Source organism: Lotus japonicus, chromosome 3 (assembly GCF_012489685.1).
Source record: "Lotus japonicus ecotype B-129 chromosome 3, LjGifu_v1.2".
Taxonomy (NCBI): domain Eukaryota; kingdom Viridiplantae; phylum Streptophyta; class Magnoliopsida; order Fabales; family Fabaceae; genus Lotus; species Lotus japonicus.
The window spans coordinates 78,476,761-78,496,629 of NC_080043.1; the positions used below are offsets into that span (position 1 = coordinate 78,476,761).

The 19,869-nt window shown below is 35.7% G+C and overlaps 1 protein-coding gene across 1 annotated transcript; it reads left to right on the top strand.

Moving 5' to 3' along the window:
- Positions 1-17,535: 17,535 nt before the first annotated feature.
- LOC130746162 (WRKY transcription factor 22-like) lies at positions 17,536-19,266 on the top strand. Its single transcript, XM_057598710.1, has 3 exons — positions 17,536-18,052; positions 18,260-18,370; positions 18,483-19,266. The coding sequence occupies exons 1-3, from the start codon at positions 17,676-17,678 to the stop codon at positions 18,991-18,993; spliced, it is 999 nt and encodes a 332-aa protein (XP_057454693.1). The 5' UTR covers positions 17,536-17,675; the 3' UTR covers positions 18,994-19,266.
- The last annotated feature ends 603 nt before the right edge of the window (positions 19,267-19,869 follow it).

Consider the following 19,869-nt stretch of genomic DNA (forward strand, 5'->3'; position numbering starts at 1 on the left):
ATGTCTACATTACCTCTGGTCTGATGTCTATCTCTGGGCACATGCAGTGAAAATCTAGCCTGGTCAATGACATGTCTCCCAAACGCAACACTTCCCTGTATCAAAATTTCATCCAATTATGTTTTTATGTGACAATTAAGATAATGTTCACGCCGATAATGTTTAGTAAAAAGATGTTCACCCTGCCTCCAGAGCTGGATGAAACACATAGCAAGCAAGCTTCACTTCAGTCATCCCCAGGAGCATTTCCTCTGTTGGGGGAAAATAGCATAGAATCCCCTATGTCAAAACAAACATAAACATGTCATTTTCATCATAAACTGTTGCATCAAAGGAAAATGCAAGAAAAAGGAACTAAAACAACCTGAGGCAATGTGTGACCCTTAGGTTCTTTCATCTCTTTGAGGATAGCTTCAACTGGCTTCAGAGCAGTATCAATCTCCTTTCCTTTCTTTTTAGGTGTTTCAGCAACTGAAGAAGGTGGTTTTTCTTTACCCCTTTTCCCATTTTTTGGAGTACTTGCAGCAGACAATTTGCCCTTTCCCTTTTTGTCAGGCTTTGGGGGATCTGATGAAGGTAACATTTCAGTGCTAGCGCTAACAAGGTCTTCATCTTCATCGGCTTTGGAATCTTTGCCCTTGCGTTTGGTTGGTGTTGGTGAATGAAAAAGTTTTTTCCCTGTTAGTCCATCATCTACGTTGAATGCACGAATCAGACTCTGTCGATGCACAACAAAGATATTACACCATCAGCAAGCATACTACATTACACATACGATTCATAAAAAAATAATTTGGTAATGAACCACCACCTGAGTAGGGCTAGGCTGTTCTGGTGTCTTGCGTGCTTTGTTGACTGATTGGTTAACGAATCTTTGACCCCATGTGATAGAAAAGGCACCAATCTTGTGTTGTTCATGGCTAAGCATAACCTCGTCATTGTCATCAGCCACGTATTCATCATCTGAAATATATGTCAGCAAGTCAAGGTCTTCATCCCCAATAAGGTCCACCTCGCGTTTCTTGTTTACAGATTTAGCAGCAGTCGTGTTTGGTGTTACATTCTCACTTGCAGCTACTGGGGTGCAGCTTTGACTTCCATCAGTTTGTGTTGTTTGTTTTGGAGTGTGCTTCAGATGTGTTACATCACTTGCAGATACTGATTTCCCCATCAGCTGAATGGAGTGTTGTATGGTGGTCATTGTCAAGCTCAACTCGTCAACACGAGTGTTCATCACCTGTTATTAGTAAAAAATACAATTTATTAGAGCTTTTAAACCACATCAGACTTGATTTATGAATAGCAACTGGAAAAGATAAACTTACCTTGTTCTGCACAAGTGATTTTGTCACCGTTTCAGTAAGGGCTTTAATGGCCATTTTAATTTGTGAGATATCGTCCTTAACATCCATTCCGTTTCCGCGCCCTTTGTCCTCTATGTGAGCCTTCTCCAACCTTCAGTAAAGAGGACAGAAGAATTAGTTTGAGCTGAGGGTTTAGGGTTTAAGGGGAAAATAACAAATAAGGTTTATGGTTTAAGTGAACTTACATGTTGTTGTTTGCTTCAACACCGGCAGAGTTCTTTGATGCAATCTCTTCCATGGGATCTTCCATGGGATCTTCAGAAAAAAAGGTTGACACTTTGGTTGTTGGATTGTTTAAACAGAGGTGCAGTTCATAGAAGTGTCAAGTGTGTAGAATGTGAATGAAGCACTTCAGACCTTTGTTGAACATAAAGTAGGTGAGCTTACGTGTCACGATTTCATTCGGCCAACCGATTACATTGGGATGCTCTCGCTCCTGAAACCTAATTTCCTTCAAAAGTAAACGCGCTACGTGTCCATACGGTGATTGGTTGTTTCTCTTATTTTGGACCACATTGGGAAGAAGCTTGTCCGAACAAAAATTTTCCCTCTAAAACCAGTGTGATTACGTGTCACCGCATAATTGGTTTGAACTACTTATGTCGTACGACGATGTTTTTTTTTATTTTGTCTTAAACTAAACAGCACGCAACTCAACGCTTACTAACTAGTTCAACTATTTAGTTCAATCTAAACAAAGTTGGTTCAGCACATAAATTCTTTATCCAGTGGATATGTAGTTGGATCTCCATGTGAGGGGGGCACAAATATTAAGAGGCATAAATTGAAATGCAAAGGAAATTATAGGATTAGGCTCAAACATTGATGGGGTATATATACCCAAATTAGCATAATTAACAACAAGGTCCTAACAACAATTAGGTGGATCAGGCAACAACACTTTAAAATATGAGCTGCCATATCTTCAATAGGATTACACCCACGAATATTCCAAAAATAATGGCACCACCGGTTGTTAATTTGCCTTCAACAATTTCTTCGTTGACAGTTGGGGATTCATGTGGATGAGAACTCTTGATTGGTTCTTGAATGTCCATAAGTTGTGGCATGCACTCATCTCCAGGAAGTGATTTAGTTTGCACATCTCCAGCAATTGACATGTCCACATGAGCCATTTCATATTTCGTTGACATTGCTTTGGCCCAGTACAGGTTCCATGCTGACAAAACTTCTTCCTCACTATTATATGCCTTGTACAAATTGCCTGAGAATCCAGAAACCTGATTGTTACACTCACCCCATGAAGAGTATATCCCTGGCTCCCTACCCTTGAAAACCACATATCTTTTGGATCTTTGACGCTGGTGGATCATTGGAGCCTCCATACCACACAACAGAAGCTAATTTGCAAGGGAAGAACTTGTTTGTCTAGGTGAATGTGATTAAATAAATGGATAAAAGTAAAGGTCCATATATATAGGCAATGTGCCTTTACTAGCCGTTGTGATTGTTTAAATGTGACACAACCTACAGGATAAACAAAGTTTGCTTTAATTGCAGTTTTCATAGAAGTAACATCACATCTCTGTACTTGGTCCCCATTTCCTCATTACTACATTCCTTCTCCACACGTATAATGACCCTATTGTCCTTGTTCGACAAATGAGGGAGATTCCAAAATATAATTGATTTAAATTTTTGAAAACAAATTTTGTAAGAAACAAAATTTACTGAACATAAGGTTGCTTTTTATGTGCTTCTTAATATGGCTTATATGGGTCCAATAATTAAGTTTTAGTTCATAGGGTTACCCTAGTTCATATACACCATAAGTTAATGAGGGGTCATTTATGTAATTCGGTCACCACAATCCAATTGATAAAACCCTCCATCCACATGTGAGGTCTCCACTTATTGCTTTTTGTCTCATATAAACCTTAACCTGATTGGCTGATTTCAATTTCTTTCACATTTTAGTGGTGCTGCAATGACTGACTTTGTACCGTGATTGATTGTCATATGGTTCCGTAAAGATCAATCAAGCAACTCTGTCGCTGGCGCTGCTACTTCTGACGCAGCTGAACCTATCGCAGGCCTACGTCACCTACGATTTCAAGCTGGCTCCATCTACTTTGATTTGAAATTGATTTGACATTTTCAGCGAGAGAGAGGAAAGGCGGTTTCCATTACCGATAACTGTATTATCTGAATAAATTAGGACGTTCTAAATTAATTAGGGTCATGATCTTAATCAACAAGTCCTAATCCTAATCAACCGTAATCACACTTAACTTATCCTATTGATGAATTTCTAATAATTGATATTTTGGAAAAAATAATTTTTTATTTTCAAAATATCAATTATCAGACATTTAGTCAGCAACCCATAACCACACATGCACTATCCTAGTCAACAAACCCTAATCACTCTCATAAGGTCATCATCATCCTGGTCAACAACTCCTAATCACACCTCTAGTGCTACAAACCCTAGTCAGCAACCCATAACCACACATGCACTATCCTAGTCAACAAACCATAATCACTCTCATAAGGTCATCATCATCCTGGTCAACAACTCCTAATCACACCTCTAGAGCTACAAACCCTAGTCAGCAACCCATAACCACACATGCACTATCCTAGTCAACAAACCCTAATCACTCTCATAAGGTCATCATCATCCTGGTCAACAACTCCTAATCACACCTCTAGTGCTACAAACCCTATTCAGCAACCCATAACCACACATGCACTATCCTAGTCAACAAACCCTAATCACTCTCATAAGGTCATCATCATCCTGGTCAACAACTCCTAATCACACCTCTAGTGCTACAAACCCTAGTTAGCAACCCATAACCACACATGCACTATCCTAGTCAACAAACCCTAATCACTCTCATAAGGTCATCATCATCCTGGTCAACAACTCCTAATCACACCTCTAGAGCTACAAACCCTAGTCAGCAACCCATAACCACACATGCACTATCCTAGTCAACAAACCCTAATCACTCTCATAAGGTCATCATCATCCTGGTCAACAACTCCTAATCACACCTCTAGTGCTACAAACCCTAGTCAGCAACCCATAACCACACATGCACTATCCTAGTCAACAAACCCTAATCACTCTCATAAGGTCATCATAATCCTATTAACACAACCTTTGCTAATGGGCCTTAATTATCATAATCCTATTAACACACAACCTTTGCTAATGGGCCTTATTTATCATAAACCTATTAGTAACACACAACCTTTGTTAATTGGCCTTAATCTTTCATAAACACAAAACTTTTACCTAAAGTCCTAACTAATTTGTAACTTCATTACGTAATTGTATAATTAGCTAATAAACAATCATTATTTAACTAAATAAAAATATGTGTGATTTTTTAAATAAACCATATACAATCATTTTTTGAAATAAACCATATACAATTAGCTAATATGTATAATTAGCTAATAAAAAATCATTATTTAACTAAAAATTTGTAACTTCATTACGTAATTGTATAATTAGCTAATAAACCATATATTATTAACATTAAATTTTGTTTCGGAGGTCATTATGAGGAGATTTTTCCGAAAAAAAATTACTCCATCTCATCATCCAAAGTTAGAATACTGGCTATCTACGCTCAGTTGTACTTCGAATTAGTGCAACTGTGCATTCTCCACCATTGATTAAGATTCCAAAGGGTTCCATTTAAATAGATTAAATCAACATCAAAGCTTGGCCGCGTCCAAACCGTAGGATTAAATGAAAGGTTGGATCCAAAGGGCAAAACGATTCAAATCACTCCGGGAAAATGAACCATTGCGGAACACGAAGTAGTGGGGTAATCAATGAAACACGTTTTATTAAACCTTCACAACCGCACTCACCACCTTTCCACAACTATATAAATACTTCCATGATGCAAATAAGGAAAACTCACAAACCCTAAACACTACACTAGATCTTCTCCTTTCTCGTCTTCAACTTTCCCAGAACACTCCACTACCAGATTCATAGAACCTTCCGTCTGGGGATTCAACTGGAGAGCTTTCACGATCCAGTGGGATCGGGAAGATGTAAATTTGCAACACTACACTACACTTGTTGCTTTCTGTTTGATTTTTTCAAGTTTGTTTACTTACGTCTTTGTTTCTGTTTTTGTTTTCTGCAGCAACGTTCTTTCTTCATCCCAACAAACTTCTGGAATGACTGGGCAGACGAGATCGACGATGAAGTCACCATCATCGACCCTGTGGGCAACTCCTTCTCCTGCCGTCTTCGCCGCTGGGGCAAACATGCTTACTTCTGGAAAGACTTCAGTAAAGAGGTGATCAGCCTCTACCATCCAAACGGCCCGGTCCGATTGCACTTCCAGATGCTAGCCTCTGGCATTTTCATGATGAGGATCACGGTGGATGGTGAAGGCGAAATCTCCTACCCCTGGCACAACAATGGCCACCAGGGGAGTTTTGTTCAGGGGGCTTATGGGAGTAGGCTTCCATGCCCCCCTCCTTTTTTTTAATATGAAAATGTAATCCCCCATCCCCTTCCCCCATCCCCTTCCTCTTCCCCTTCCCTCTTCCCCTTTGTCATGAATGAAATTATGTTATTTTCCAATTTTTGTTTTTTTGTGTTTTTTTATCTCCACTTTTCCTTTCTTCAAACTGTTTTTTTATTACTATTTTCGAGCACAAATAAATCTTAATAAACAATGGGAAAAACCATAATAAAAAAATGAAGTTAACAAAAACCAACCAAAGGATTGGGCTATACTAAAACTTTTTTGTTTAAAAACCCTTGTGGAATTTTAATTTAAAGTTAAAACCCACTAAAATATATGGTAATTTAAATTGAAATTTAGGTACAAATTTTGTACACATTTTTTTGCTAAATCTTTAACTTAAGATTTAAGTAATAATAATAAATTTAAGTAAGTAATAATAATAAATTACATGACACTAGTTGTGTTTTTTACACTTAAGATTTTCCCAAAACGGTGGTTCTTTGAGATAAGACGCGTGGAAAGGTGAAAAGCCTTCTCGTGGAAAGGTGAAAAGCCTTCTTCCTGCAATTAATTTTTTAAACTGCGAACCGTCATCATCATATCTACTCAACCATCATTTTTTTCTCTTACCATTCACTCAATCCCTCCCTCATAAAGTTCGAAGTTATCCCATCCCACAAAAAGTAAAAATCAAAAACCAAACGTTGTCTACCTCTTATCGATCCAATCAACCCAGAAAACATAAGGTAAATTTTCGTTAGATCTTGTTTACCTATTACTGGAAAAATGGTAACTATATGGTGTTAAAACGATTTTTATCATGCACAATGAATATATGCTCTTCTTTGTTTACCATATCTGACAAAAAAAATTGTTGGGACCCATGAATGTTTTTTTTTAACTTATCCTCAAAAGCCCCAGATTCACATTGTTGAAAATTTGTTTTTATATGAGTAACTATCGTTTTCTACATACACTGTCATCTTCTTGACATGTTATGGGTTACCCTATTGAGAACCTTTTTTGTGTCTTTGTCTTCATGCAGTGACAAAATGGACTCTTTTGGGACTGAATCGAACATGCTTACTTTCGCTGTCAGAATCCGTTCTGATCGTGTAAGTTTTACTCTCTAACTTACATGACACTAGTTGTTTTTTTTTCTTTAGCAATTACTTGCAATTTTAGCCATTTAGTAGCCTATTTTGTTGATGATTTTGACAAAATATTCTTAATAGATTACTAGCAATAACTGACACTTAACTTATCTGTTTTATGATTAGAATTCTGTTTATTTGAACAAGACTTTTTATGAACTACATAAGGAAGAGATCCTCAACAGAGAAGTTCAATTAAAAGACCCAAAAGGTAATGTCTCTAGGTTGATGGTAAGAGAGATGCGGCAGAATTTAGTGACTATAGGTTATTTAGAGGAGACAGGCAAACTAGTCGATCTTTATGGTCTTAGGGGTCTCAAATGGTTAAGAATGGAGTACAGAAGAGCGTGTATGTTTGACATAACAATACTGAATGAGAAGTTGGAAGAAATTCAGTATCCAGACCCTGTCCCCCAACCAGATGCTGATGTTGCTGTTCCAGAACAAGTGCTGCCTGTTGCAAATCCCATAATCGAACAACCTGTGGAGAACCCACAGCCACAACCACAACAAATTCTATTGTGGGATAGAGATGTGACCATAGAATTTGCTAGGGGTAAAAACCCTTTGGTGAGTGTATCTAAATTTTATTGTTCCTAGCATTTCATTTGTTTGCTGAAATAGTTATTGGGGCTCTAGTTATTGCTCGTTTATTTTAGGACTCTTGAATTTATTCTAAATCAGTTTTTTTCTATTTCTCTTTTTTTTAAGCATATACCTGCTCAAATTGTCCGTGACTATCTCCTACCTGGACAAAGCACCATTGATTTGCTTTGCAACGGAATGCCTGATGTACGTCGTGCTAAGCTTAAGGTTTATAAGCGGGGTGGGGGAAAGGAAGTATATGTTGGACCAGGATGGTACACCTTGTGCAAAGCCCTGAACATGAAGGACGGTGATACAATCTCCTTCTGGAATGCTGGAAACCCACAAGAATTGCACGTTCAACTCGTTCGTTTCATGGATGGCAATGGGAACTAAAATGTACTCTGCTTATTTTTTTGGAACCCTCATGTGAGGATTTAACTCTGTTAAATGTGTGCTTTAACTATGTCTGTAATTACTTACTATTTAAGTGTATTAGCAAAATACTCTATGCATAATTTCTATTTACCTTGTGCTTTAACTTTGTTCAACTCTTTCATTGGTCCTTTTTCACAAATTTGTTATGATGTGTGTGAAATGAGCTGAGTAATTAGAAAAACAAGGATAAGCACACCGACGAAAATAACATTTCTTTAAAACACTTCATTTGTGTACAATAAACACTTGAACAAGATCAACCAAAACAAGTAAAGAACATAGCACACAGTGTTTTACTGGCTAGGGCCTCCCTCCCTCCCTCCCCTCTTTCTTTTCCTTGTTATGAGTATGGTTGCACTAGTGCAATTACCATTATCACCATCCAACATGAAAGTCACACGATCACCACAACATAGTTTCTTGTCGTGGCAGAATTCATACCAGCCACCCGCAAAAGAGCTTTCCCTGGGTCTATTGTCCCACCACTTCAATTCAAAAGTTCTTATGGGTTCCCTAAAAAGGTCGCCATCGGTGTCAACCCAGATCTGAAGTGTTTTTGGCTTGTGGCTCAGGAAGCGTTTCACAATACGTGCCGGGATACCCTGAAATCAAAATCATACAAGGTACTATATGTCAAAATAAACAAAGCAAACAAATATACATGAATGTAAAGGGTTAGGATAAAAAAGAATAAGCCCAAACCAGTGTTTGTCCCCCTGATGCCTGATGCTTAGTTAGCACAACATCCCATTCAGGCAGGAACTCTTCATACTCCTCCTCCGATGAATCGCTAGAGCCATTACACTGTGAAAGAAAATGCTTGTAAGTTCAACTAATGGTGTAAGTTCCATATATATCCATGCAAGGCTACGTTTCGTAAAATGTGCTGAGTCAAGGGAACACATTTTCTTTCTGCCACTGGAAGCATATTAACTGGCAGTTTTGAGATGGTCCACTAGGGTCCCACTAGCCTCTTGACCATGACCATGGAAAACAATAATACAAACACTAGTTGGGGTCTGGTCATATACTCATATGTGAGGGTTACTGGGGTTAGTGGGGACATGTGTCAACATCTGAATCTACTTTTCCATGCAATGGAATGGAGATGATAGTGGATACAAAATTTGTCTGCTTATGGCACATGGGTCCCTATGACACATAGGTGCTACGAACATAAATTACTTTTAACTTTTAACAGACCTAGTAAAAAAAACGGGTTCGGGCCTCTGCAAGCCCAAATAAATTTAATATCTACAGCCGAATAAATTGGGCCTCAAATTAACAAAAATACGGGTCCGGGGCCTCTTCCAGCCCAACCTACCTTAACACATCAAAAATCCTACCAAAAAAACTTCTAATATTCGTTTGATTGTCATCTCAGAAGATCTGAGTCTGTACTCGACTAAGATAACACATAGAACATCATGGATACAACATATAGAACATCATTGCCGGGAGATTCAAAGTTTGTACAGTACCGCAATTCACGAGGTGAGCATGGAGTAGGTAGATCCACGATGCCCGTTGCCGGAAATTCCTCCATCACATGCAACTTCACCGTCGCGGTCAACCTTCAGCGGCGGCCGTTGCGGTTAAGCTTCAACGGCGGCCAACGAGATGGGGCAGATCCACGATGCTCGATCCCGGACCCAATTACAGTTGAAATTGGATACCCATTACCTCAACAAAACCTAATATTCGATTATAGTAGGGTCAGATTATTTATTTCAAAACACTTTTTAATTAAAACATAATGACAATTAGGAAAAAAAATAAAAGAAATAAGCAACCTGTGATCACCGGTCAAACACAGGGCTCCAAAATTGGAGCCCCAAAATCTGGCTCCATGTTAGCCGAACGCGACTTTTTTATCTCTCAAAAATAATATTTGTTTGTGCACATGCGAATTCTCACAGTGTACCAGAAATAGGTTTAAGTATGTTGTCTCTCATCTAACTTTAAATGTTGATAAGGTCAATTTATAAACTTTTTTTTTGATAAGCTAAGAAATTTATTGAAGTAAAGTATAAGGGGTACTTCAACCCAATGCAAAGAGATAGATAAACAAGAATCAAGGAAAATCCGACATACACTAACGTATCCCCTTGGAGGCTAGACTAATTAAAAATGCATAATTAAAACCTTACTAGGAAAACCCCTTTAAGAAAAACCTAATGAAGGATCTAACTAGGACCATGTTAATATAAGACGGAATCAGGTTGACCCTAATGATACTTAGAAGCTTAAGGAAAATTTCATTTGATTTTATTCCTGAATTTTGAAATAATTAACTTGATCAGAAACATTAAATGTTAATTTTATCTCACTGACACGTGAAAAGGAATGTAGAAAAAAAGAAGGTGAATTATGTGGTATCCGCATTTTTTTGGGGTGTGATACCCACATTAGGTGGTTCAGTAGATTAATAACATGTGGTAATTGAAATTATAATTCTCGAAGTTATAATGTTGGAGAAATAGTGCTCTCGTTCACTAGGCAACTCAACTATCCTTCGACAACCTATGTCGGCTCCACCGCAACCTTAAAGCGGTTGCCGCAAATCTCAATCGTAACATTGGGCCTGAGCGACATGGTTTCGATCAAGGGAGAGGCCTGACACTGATGAAGTCGATGCCATTAATATTAAGGAGTACATTATTGAGAAAATACAATTATTAACTCATGTGATACATGACATGAGTCTTTATTATTATAGCAATTGATTTTAGGTATCATACCTTGACCTAACTTAATGTACCACGACAAACACACAAAAAAAACATATTGTTTGACATCTTAATGATAAATTCAAGAATTTATGGTATCGTGTATATACCAGAATTCAAAAGAAAAGAAAAAGATAAATTAAATTAAACGCTGCATAGAAAAAGGGGCTGTCTAAATAACCCATGCGAAATTTTGGGTTAAATCACCCATTGTTCATGTGTACCAATCATTTTATAACATGTGTCTTTATATTATCCACCTCATTCAATAAACTTTTTAATTTAACATTTTCGTAATATTTAATTTATTAAATGATTTAATTGCAGAACAAACCTATAATTTTAAGATAATAGCAAAGAATTCCTTTTGTAAAAAAAGGAATACACAGAGAATCCCTAATCACTTTTCTTCAACGCTCATCTCCTCTAAACCAATTTCTTTGTTGTTGAAAATGTAATGTCAATTTCAAAAAAAAAAATGTAATGTCTCTTTGTGTTATCTAAGGTCAATCTGGATACTACATTGATCTTGGCCGGCTCTAAAATCATAGGAGATTGAACTTTTAGAATCAAAATTTTAACTTTTCTCAATTTAGGGTTTATGTTAATAGCGCTCTTATTATTACGATGAGGCATGGTATGGAGCATAAGTTTCTTCAATCTTTGAATGTGGGGTTTATCTTTGACTATTCCAGTAGAGCGGAATTCACAAGTTATTCATTCATGGCTTATACATCTTAATGAAAATACATAAAGTAAAAATGTCAATTCCTAGTAGCCTATGACCTTAAGCGCTTAATTAAATTGTTTTCTCAAATGGGACCTAAGTGCTTATCGTATAAGAGCTTATTTTATAAGCACTTCAATTCAATAAGTTGTTTCCGTTTGGATGCACACAGTGAAAATAGCTTAAAGTCTTTGAGTACATTTTTACATAAGAACTTCTTGAGATAAAAAATTAAAAACTGAAGAATTAAAGTTACGAAAGGGGCCTTAAAAAAGTTATGAAAGGGGAAAAAATGGAACAGCAGAAAACTATCAGTAAAAGTTAACAGATAGGAGAATTTGAAATATAAAAAAACCAAGGTAGATTCAATCAACGAATTGCATATGTCTTAAGAATGAAAATTGAAAAGGTAGAGGAGACCTCTAGCTTACAGATCAGAAGAGGGTTGAAGAGGGAAAGGACAAACGGAACGAAGCATTACCTGGAAAAATAAAACGAAGGGAAACAAATCTCAAATACTAACAAAATTAAATCCTGGAAGAGAAACACATACGAAGAAGATGAATATACAAATATGAGCGGGGATCGATGTGATGGAATGAGAAGTTACGTGAGTGAAAGAAAGACAATGAGTTGAGATTTGAGGTTTCTAAATTTTAAAAATAAAATCAAAATAAGAAGTGGAAAAAGTGAACTGTGTAGGATTCGAAAGAGATACAGAGATAAGCTCCAAAACAACTGTTCCACAAACTATTAGTAGAAGTTTATTGAAATAAGCTAAAAACAGCTTATGAGAAGCTTAAAATCTATTTTAATAACATCTTCGAATACATATACAAATGTTTATCTTAAAGATTAAGTTGATCATAAGTTTTTCCAAACAGGATTTAAGTGTAACAAATTGATTTGACAATCCAAACCGCATGCCATAACCCGCATACCAAGCTCTATAGCTCTATTATATTTTTTCGGTACATCGGAAAATTAAAAGACGGGAAGAGAAAACTACAAGACTAATAAATCCCTAGCCAAGATGGGAGCAACCTGGGGAGGATGAGCCTCCAAACGAAGGGGTGTACATCCGCGATCCACACCCATACTAGCCAAACAATCTGCCACCTCGTTGGCACTCCTGGGAACATGATGAAGCTGCACACTCCATTGCCGCTGCAACAACTGCATAATTTCCACCAAATCTGGAGCATGAAAATGAAACGAATCACCATGCAGAGCCTCGACGATTTCCAAACAATCAACTTCACAAACCGCAGCCCAAATCCTAGAATCCCTAAGCATAGAGAGACCAATCTTCAAAGCTTGAATCTCAACTATGAGCGGGTTCCCACCACCACCACCGCCGATGAAACCAAAGACCTAATCTCCTGCTGGCCCTTGAAGGACACCACCCATACCCATTCGCTCCACAGTATGATGAAAGGCACCATCAATGTTTAACTTATGCATACCAACGGGCGGGGCTTCCACCGATCAAAACCAATCGCAGAATCAACTAAATCAACACCGAGGCTCAAATAATTATCATAGTCCTTACTCTCCTGCAAAATCCACATGGTTGCCACTTCCATTGACCAGTTGTTATCTCCTAACACTGCAATGTTCCGCCAACGCCACAAACCCCAAATGCCAGCAAGAAACAAACTACTATGCTCTCCACGAAGCTGCGAACGAACCCAAGTACGGGGGGTTGTGGCACCGAAACCAGACCAAGACAACGCATTGAGCCTGAGCCAAACCTCCTTAGAGAAAGCACAATCTCTCAAGCAATGTAAAACATCATCCACCGAATGAGAACATCGAGGGCAACTAGGCGAGGAGGCAAGTGGCAACGAAAACGATAGTTGTTAACTTGAATCACCTCATGCATAAGCAGCCAAATAAAAACACGCACCTTTTCAGGAGCTCTAACCTTCCAAATCCATGACCACGAATCTGGAGGAGATGAAGGCAAATCACGAGAACTGAGCCAAGCATAGCCCTCCGCCGTCGTGTAGATACCTCTACTACTCGGCTTCCAAACCCAATGGTCTTGGACTTGAGCAGTGATATGAGGAACAACACCCTGCATACGCTGCACCACTTGCTCTGGTAACGGCGTAAAAAGGCTAGACGTATCTATTATATTACGGGTGCCCCTAATATGCACCACTTTTAAAGTGGTAATTTTACACTACTTTTTTTAACCTACTATAACAGGTCAACATATATTTTTTTAAAGAAATTTAATATATGACAAATTTTTAATGATATTTTTTCTAAAAAAAAAATAATGTGTTAACATACTATACCAGGTCAAAGTAGGCGGTGTAAAATTACACCACTTTTACCACTTTAAAAGTGGTGTATATTAGGGAGAACCTTATATTACAAATTGATATATTTAAAATTATTTATTTATTTCAGATTTATATTTAACTAAGTTTTTTTAATAATTATTCATGAATATCCACTTAATGGGTACCCGTGGACATTCAAAAATCCTATTAAAATTCATATGAAGGAGATATGAGTGTAAATTTTTACCCTTAAAGGCATAAAGTGAGTGATGAACATATACTACCCGTACCCAGTACTCATCCATATGATATCCAATGTCATCACGCGTTGGAAGTTTTGCGCAAACCCATGCTCCCATGTTTAAACATATTTTATTACTCATACCTGCTGAAATATCAAGTGTAAGTTTGACCACAACAATCAACTCCCTTTGAGAAAATTGTAAAAGCACACAGGAAACTGAAACACGAGAAATATAGGCTTCAAGAGAAAACTTAGATTTTAAGTTATTAAAAGAACCCGCGTTAGTAAATTAAAATATATTTGATCTATTGATACAAACATTTAATATTCGAAAATTATTGTTTTTATTTTGAAAAAATATTTGAGGTTGGTTATATTAAAATTGCAGCGACGGTTGAATGGATTCAACGAACTTGTTCTCACGATGTAGTAATCTCGTGTCTATCTAAATCTTATTGATACCGCTGGCAATTGCATTATTTAATCACTTCCGTGTTGTCGGCATTAACGTTGCCGCTAGTAAGGGTGCGTGTGGCTTTTTGATTCCTCACCAAAATCCACAACCAAGTCCTCACTTTGACATTTGTATAATGTCAACCCCAAAACAGGTAAGCACATAGGGATGCCAAATTGCCACTCTTTTTCAAGAAGAAGATATCACGCCAATAACTAATCCTTTTGATGTGTATACTCGCTTTAAAACAACTATTGCAAAATGTGTTTTATTTTTATGGATAAGTATTGAACTTCAATTTTATAGTTAAAGAACGAGATAAGTAACCATACATAGTTAATTTATCACCATTTAATAACTAAATAAATAAACACTAGCATTATCTATATCTATATATATATATAATTAGACCACACTTGAAACAAAGCATTAAATTCATTAAGCAATAAAGGAATTCATTTGTATTAAATACATTAAATAATAAAAATAAAAACTTACAAAAAAAAGTCTACTTATTATTCATTATATTAATTAATAATTATTAAACTTTTCAATTTCTCATATTTAAAATTAAATATAAATATCATTTTGATTTTGATTATTAATCACAACTTGGGGAGAAATAAAAAAATGATTAAAATTTTCTACATTTACATTAATAAAAATAGTATATAGATATATATATATATATATATAATACTTGAAATTTTGCATTAAACAATAAAAATTTCCTTTGTATTAAATAATAAAATAGATACATATATAAAACTATATCTACTTCCTTGTTAAGTTTAAATATCATGTTAATATATTACTATTTTTAACGTATAAAAATGTATTTTTTTGGTACATCGGAAAATGTATAAAAATGTATTAAGTATTAAGTTTAAATATCATGTTAATATATTAAGTATTAAATTTGTAAAATTAATTTGATTTTTACATCAGATACAAGATTAATTAATTATTTATCGTCATTTTCATTGTTACCTATACATTATCTTTAAAACTTCTTGGGAAGCAAATGGTGCGGCTGATAGTTTGGCAAAAAGAGGGGTTGCTCATGAGAAGGATTTATTTTATTTTAATGAGCTTATCTCTATGTAATACATATTAGAGGGACTCTTATCCTCTTTGTTTTTTCTCATCTAATAATATAAGCTTTGTTCTCAAAAAAAAAAAATCTTTAAAACTTCTTATGTATATAACTAAAAATTAAAATATAATAAGTAGCGAAAATATTAGTTATAGATCTAAAGTTGAGATAAAATAAATGGTGATATATATATGTATATCAGTATATGTATAAACATGAAAAATTGACTTAAAAAAGAATTAAACTTTTGCATTAAATACAATAACAAATCTCCTTTGTGATAAATATATTAAATAAAGAGATTAATTTATATGCATCGAAGGTGTAAAAAGTTTTACACCATCATTCAATCACAACCTTCCATTTTCTATTTTAGATATTATTAAATTCAAAATTAATTGTGAGCTAACAAAATGGAGGGATATGATTGAATGATGGTGTAAAACTTATTTACACCGCCGGTGCATAGAAATTAATCTCTTAAATAAAACATAAAAAATTGAATTTTTCAAAACTATTCAATTACCTATATTAAATAATGATATTTATAAACTTGAAAATTGACTTACCTTTTACATCAATGAAAATTTTAAGAATTAAAATTAATTAATTACAAAAATATTTATTATTAAATATTTTAGATAAAATATTTTTAAAATTAAATATTCCGTTATAAGGTATTTATTATAAAATATAATGTATGTGTGTATTATGTAAAAAATTCTTTAAATATAATTTTTATTCATTATATATTAGTAAATATGACTTGAGGAAGCATATATAATAGAGGAATATAATTATTAGAATAGTTAAAAAAAATTATTAAATAATATTTTACTATATTAAATTTATATCTCAAAAAATTGAAATTATATTATTGAATTTTGTCAGTATAGAGTACGAAAAAACTCTATTGCAACTTATCTGATGATATTAAAAACTTATTAATTAATTCAAAATATTTTTATTTAAATTAACTGTATGATTTTTCATATTATTAAATAAATTGTTAATTTTTTAAAATCACATCAATATTAATTATTAAATTTAGTAATATTAATATTAATTATTTACAAAAGATAATTCTAATAATATTTACTAAAATGTCTTAACACAATTAGTGTTTTATTTTATTATATTTTATAATTAAAATTATTCTAATTTTTATTTAACCTATATTAACATTTACATAATGTTAAAAAATATTGTAAATAAAGTCGTGCAACACACGAGTATTATATCTAGTTATATGTGTATATAAACTTTTACACTATTTTGTATAAAAGTCACCTACACTTGGCACATTTCGAGTATATAATGACAAAGTTTAAGAGAAATTTGTTTCTCTAACACAATGTTTGAATTCAATTTTTTATCACTTTTGAAATGCTTTCTCGCCTTCATAATATTTTTATTATTATTATCATTTTCTTATATCACATCACTCACCACATTTCACATTTTTATCTCTCTTGTATTCTTCTCTCTTTATCAAAGTGTAGGGTAAAGTAGAGGCGCCAATGTACTACTATTTTCGAAACATTCTTCCCTAAGCTCATAGTTATCAAATCGACATAGGTAGTTTATTGCGATTTCTAACTGTCGCGAACTCAATCTATCGTGGTTTTTAACCGCCACCAAGTAAAAAAAATTAAAAATTAAAATAAACCTGATAGGAGGTTTAACAGGAGGTTTAAAATAGACACGCAAATGTGATTGTCAATACGCACATTTCTAACGATTATAAATTATTAGTATCACGAGTTTTTTTCCTTATATTATTTTTTATATATAATTTTTTTCTATTACATCACTCATCACGTCATTCATTCGTATGTCTCTAGAACGTTCATATTTTCCGCCGCGGGTTGTAAAATTAGGGTTTGATTAGAGTATAATGTTTCCCATTTCTTATTTTTTAAAGTAGACTTTGTGAATCGTCCACTAACTCCATCTATATATACTTGTCTTTTCCTACCTCTTGCACCTTATCACCTCTCTCTCTCTCTATCTCTTCGAAAAAAGTCAGCGCCATCTTTTGTCCCTTTCTCTCTCACAAGAGCCAGAGCCAGAACAGGGTACACAACACAGACATTTTCAGACCCTGTCTCTTCGCTTATGGACGACGATTGGGATCTCCACGCCGTCGTCAGAGGCTGCACCACCGTCACCTCTTCCTCCTCCTCCTTCTCCGCCGCCGCCACCGCCTCCTCTGTTTCTTCCCCTGCTATTGGGAGTTCTTACCAATCTTCACCTCCCTCCACCTTCTTCCCAGCAAGCCAAGTTTTGTCCCTTTCAAACCCCTTTGAATCAAAGGGTTCCATTGGTGGACTTCATGAGCTATGCAAGCCTTTCTTCATCAAATCACAGGCTCCTCCTTTCTCTTATTCACCCAAATCGCCTCCTCAGATGAAGCAAAAACAACAGCAACCGCAGCAGCATCACCTTGCTGGTTCTGGTTCTGGTTCTGCCACCACCCCACGATCTAAAAGAAGGTAAATTGATTTTTGTTGTTTTGTTTTTGTTTTTCATTCCACTGTTGAAGGGGGATCAGAATCAGATACCCCAAATCAAAATGATCTTGAATTTAGGCTAGTTAACTCTTTCTTTTGATTCACTAGGCTAGTTAACTCTGAAAAGCTAAAACCCATGTCATTGATTCATGATGTGAGTATGAAAAATGCTTGGTTTCTCTGTTTCAGGAAGAATCAGTTTAAGAAGGTTTGTCAAGTTTCAGCTGAGAATCTCTCTTCAGACATATGGGCATGGAGGAAATATGGTCAGAAACCTATCAAAGGGTCACCATATCCAAGGTTAGCCCTTTCAATATTTCAATTTTCTTATCAAAGGGGGGAAAATGGGGTGAAGTTAGTTTTGATTGTGAAATATGGGCTTAATCAATCTCTGTTTGCTTGTGATTAACAGGGGATATTACAGATGTAGCAGCTCAAAAGGGTGTTTAGCTAGGAAACAAGTGGAGAGGAACAAATCAGAACCAGCAATGTTCATTGTCACCTACACAGGGGAACACAACCACCCTGCCCCCACTCATCGGAATTCCCTTGCTGGCTCCACCCGCCAGAAGCCATTGACACCTGAAACCGCCACTGCAGGGGACTCTGGCGGCAAAGCACTGACAAATCCCGTTTCTCCAGAGACCCCAGGGGCGGAAGAAGATGGGGTTGCACCCCTATCAGAGAGCAAAGAGGATTTGGAGGATTTGATGAATGATGATGATGGAGAAGAACATGAATTTGGGGTGTCAGATATGTTGGTAACAGATGATTTCTTTGAGGGTTTAGATGAACTGACAGGGTCTGCAGTTGTAGGTACTACTGAAGACTGTTCTGGTGACCCATTTGTAGGTGGTGGTGGTGGTATTACTCTTCCTTCTTGGGTGGCCAGTAATGCTGCCACTGCTGCTGGTGGTAGCTGACTCATTGGTTTCATGCTTTTTTTGTTACAGAGAACAGGAGCTTTTTGTTTTTTGTCTCTTTTTGTAGAGGAGCTGGTATATTTTGGAGGAATCTTAACCAACAGTGCTTTGTGATTGTGAAGGGGAAGAAAAGTTCTTCCCAAAGTATAGTGTGATGATGTAGAGACTAGAGATTAGGCATTTATATCTTTGTTACTCCTAGTGATTGTTAGCTCTAGCTCTGCTAATGTAGAAACAATTCATTTCTAGAGTGTTAAAGCATGTTTGGATTAATTTGTCTTTCCTCTCAATCAATTTTACAATCCAGAAGATAATCGCACACACGTTTCTTCCATGAATTGATTATAACTCTTGTTCACGGAGTGAATTCTGAGGAAGTTTGAATCAAGATTCAAACCATAGTCCCCGAAAATACAAAAGTAAACATGTCTAAACTTGCCTTTCAGCCTTTTATACATTCGAAATCCAATCAATGTGTATCATAAATTGAGATATTAGGCTTTCCTTAACTCTTTCCTTGTATCATCAATAATGTTTTATTCATCAATCAATTCCACTCCATCTTGGGAGCTAGTGAAGAAATGAGAAAGAAATAAGTGATATGATATGTGATGTAACAGTGTAGTGTCTGACATAAAATGCAAAAAGATAGAAAGAAAAAGGCTAAAAAGCACTTTTGGCCCCTGATGTTTCACGTTTGTGCAAATTCTGCCCCTACTATATTTTTGTCGATGTTTCTACCCCTCATTTTTCAAACAGTGCACCGTCTATCCCTCCGTCAGGAGGACGTTAAAAAACTAAAGGAATGAGCTGATTTAGCTTTTTTTTTATATATTGGACTTGTCACGTGGAAATTACAAGTGAAATTGGAAAAAA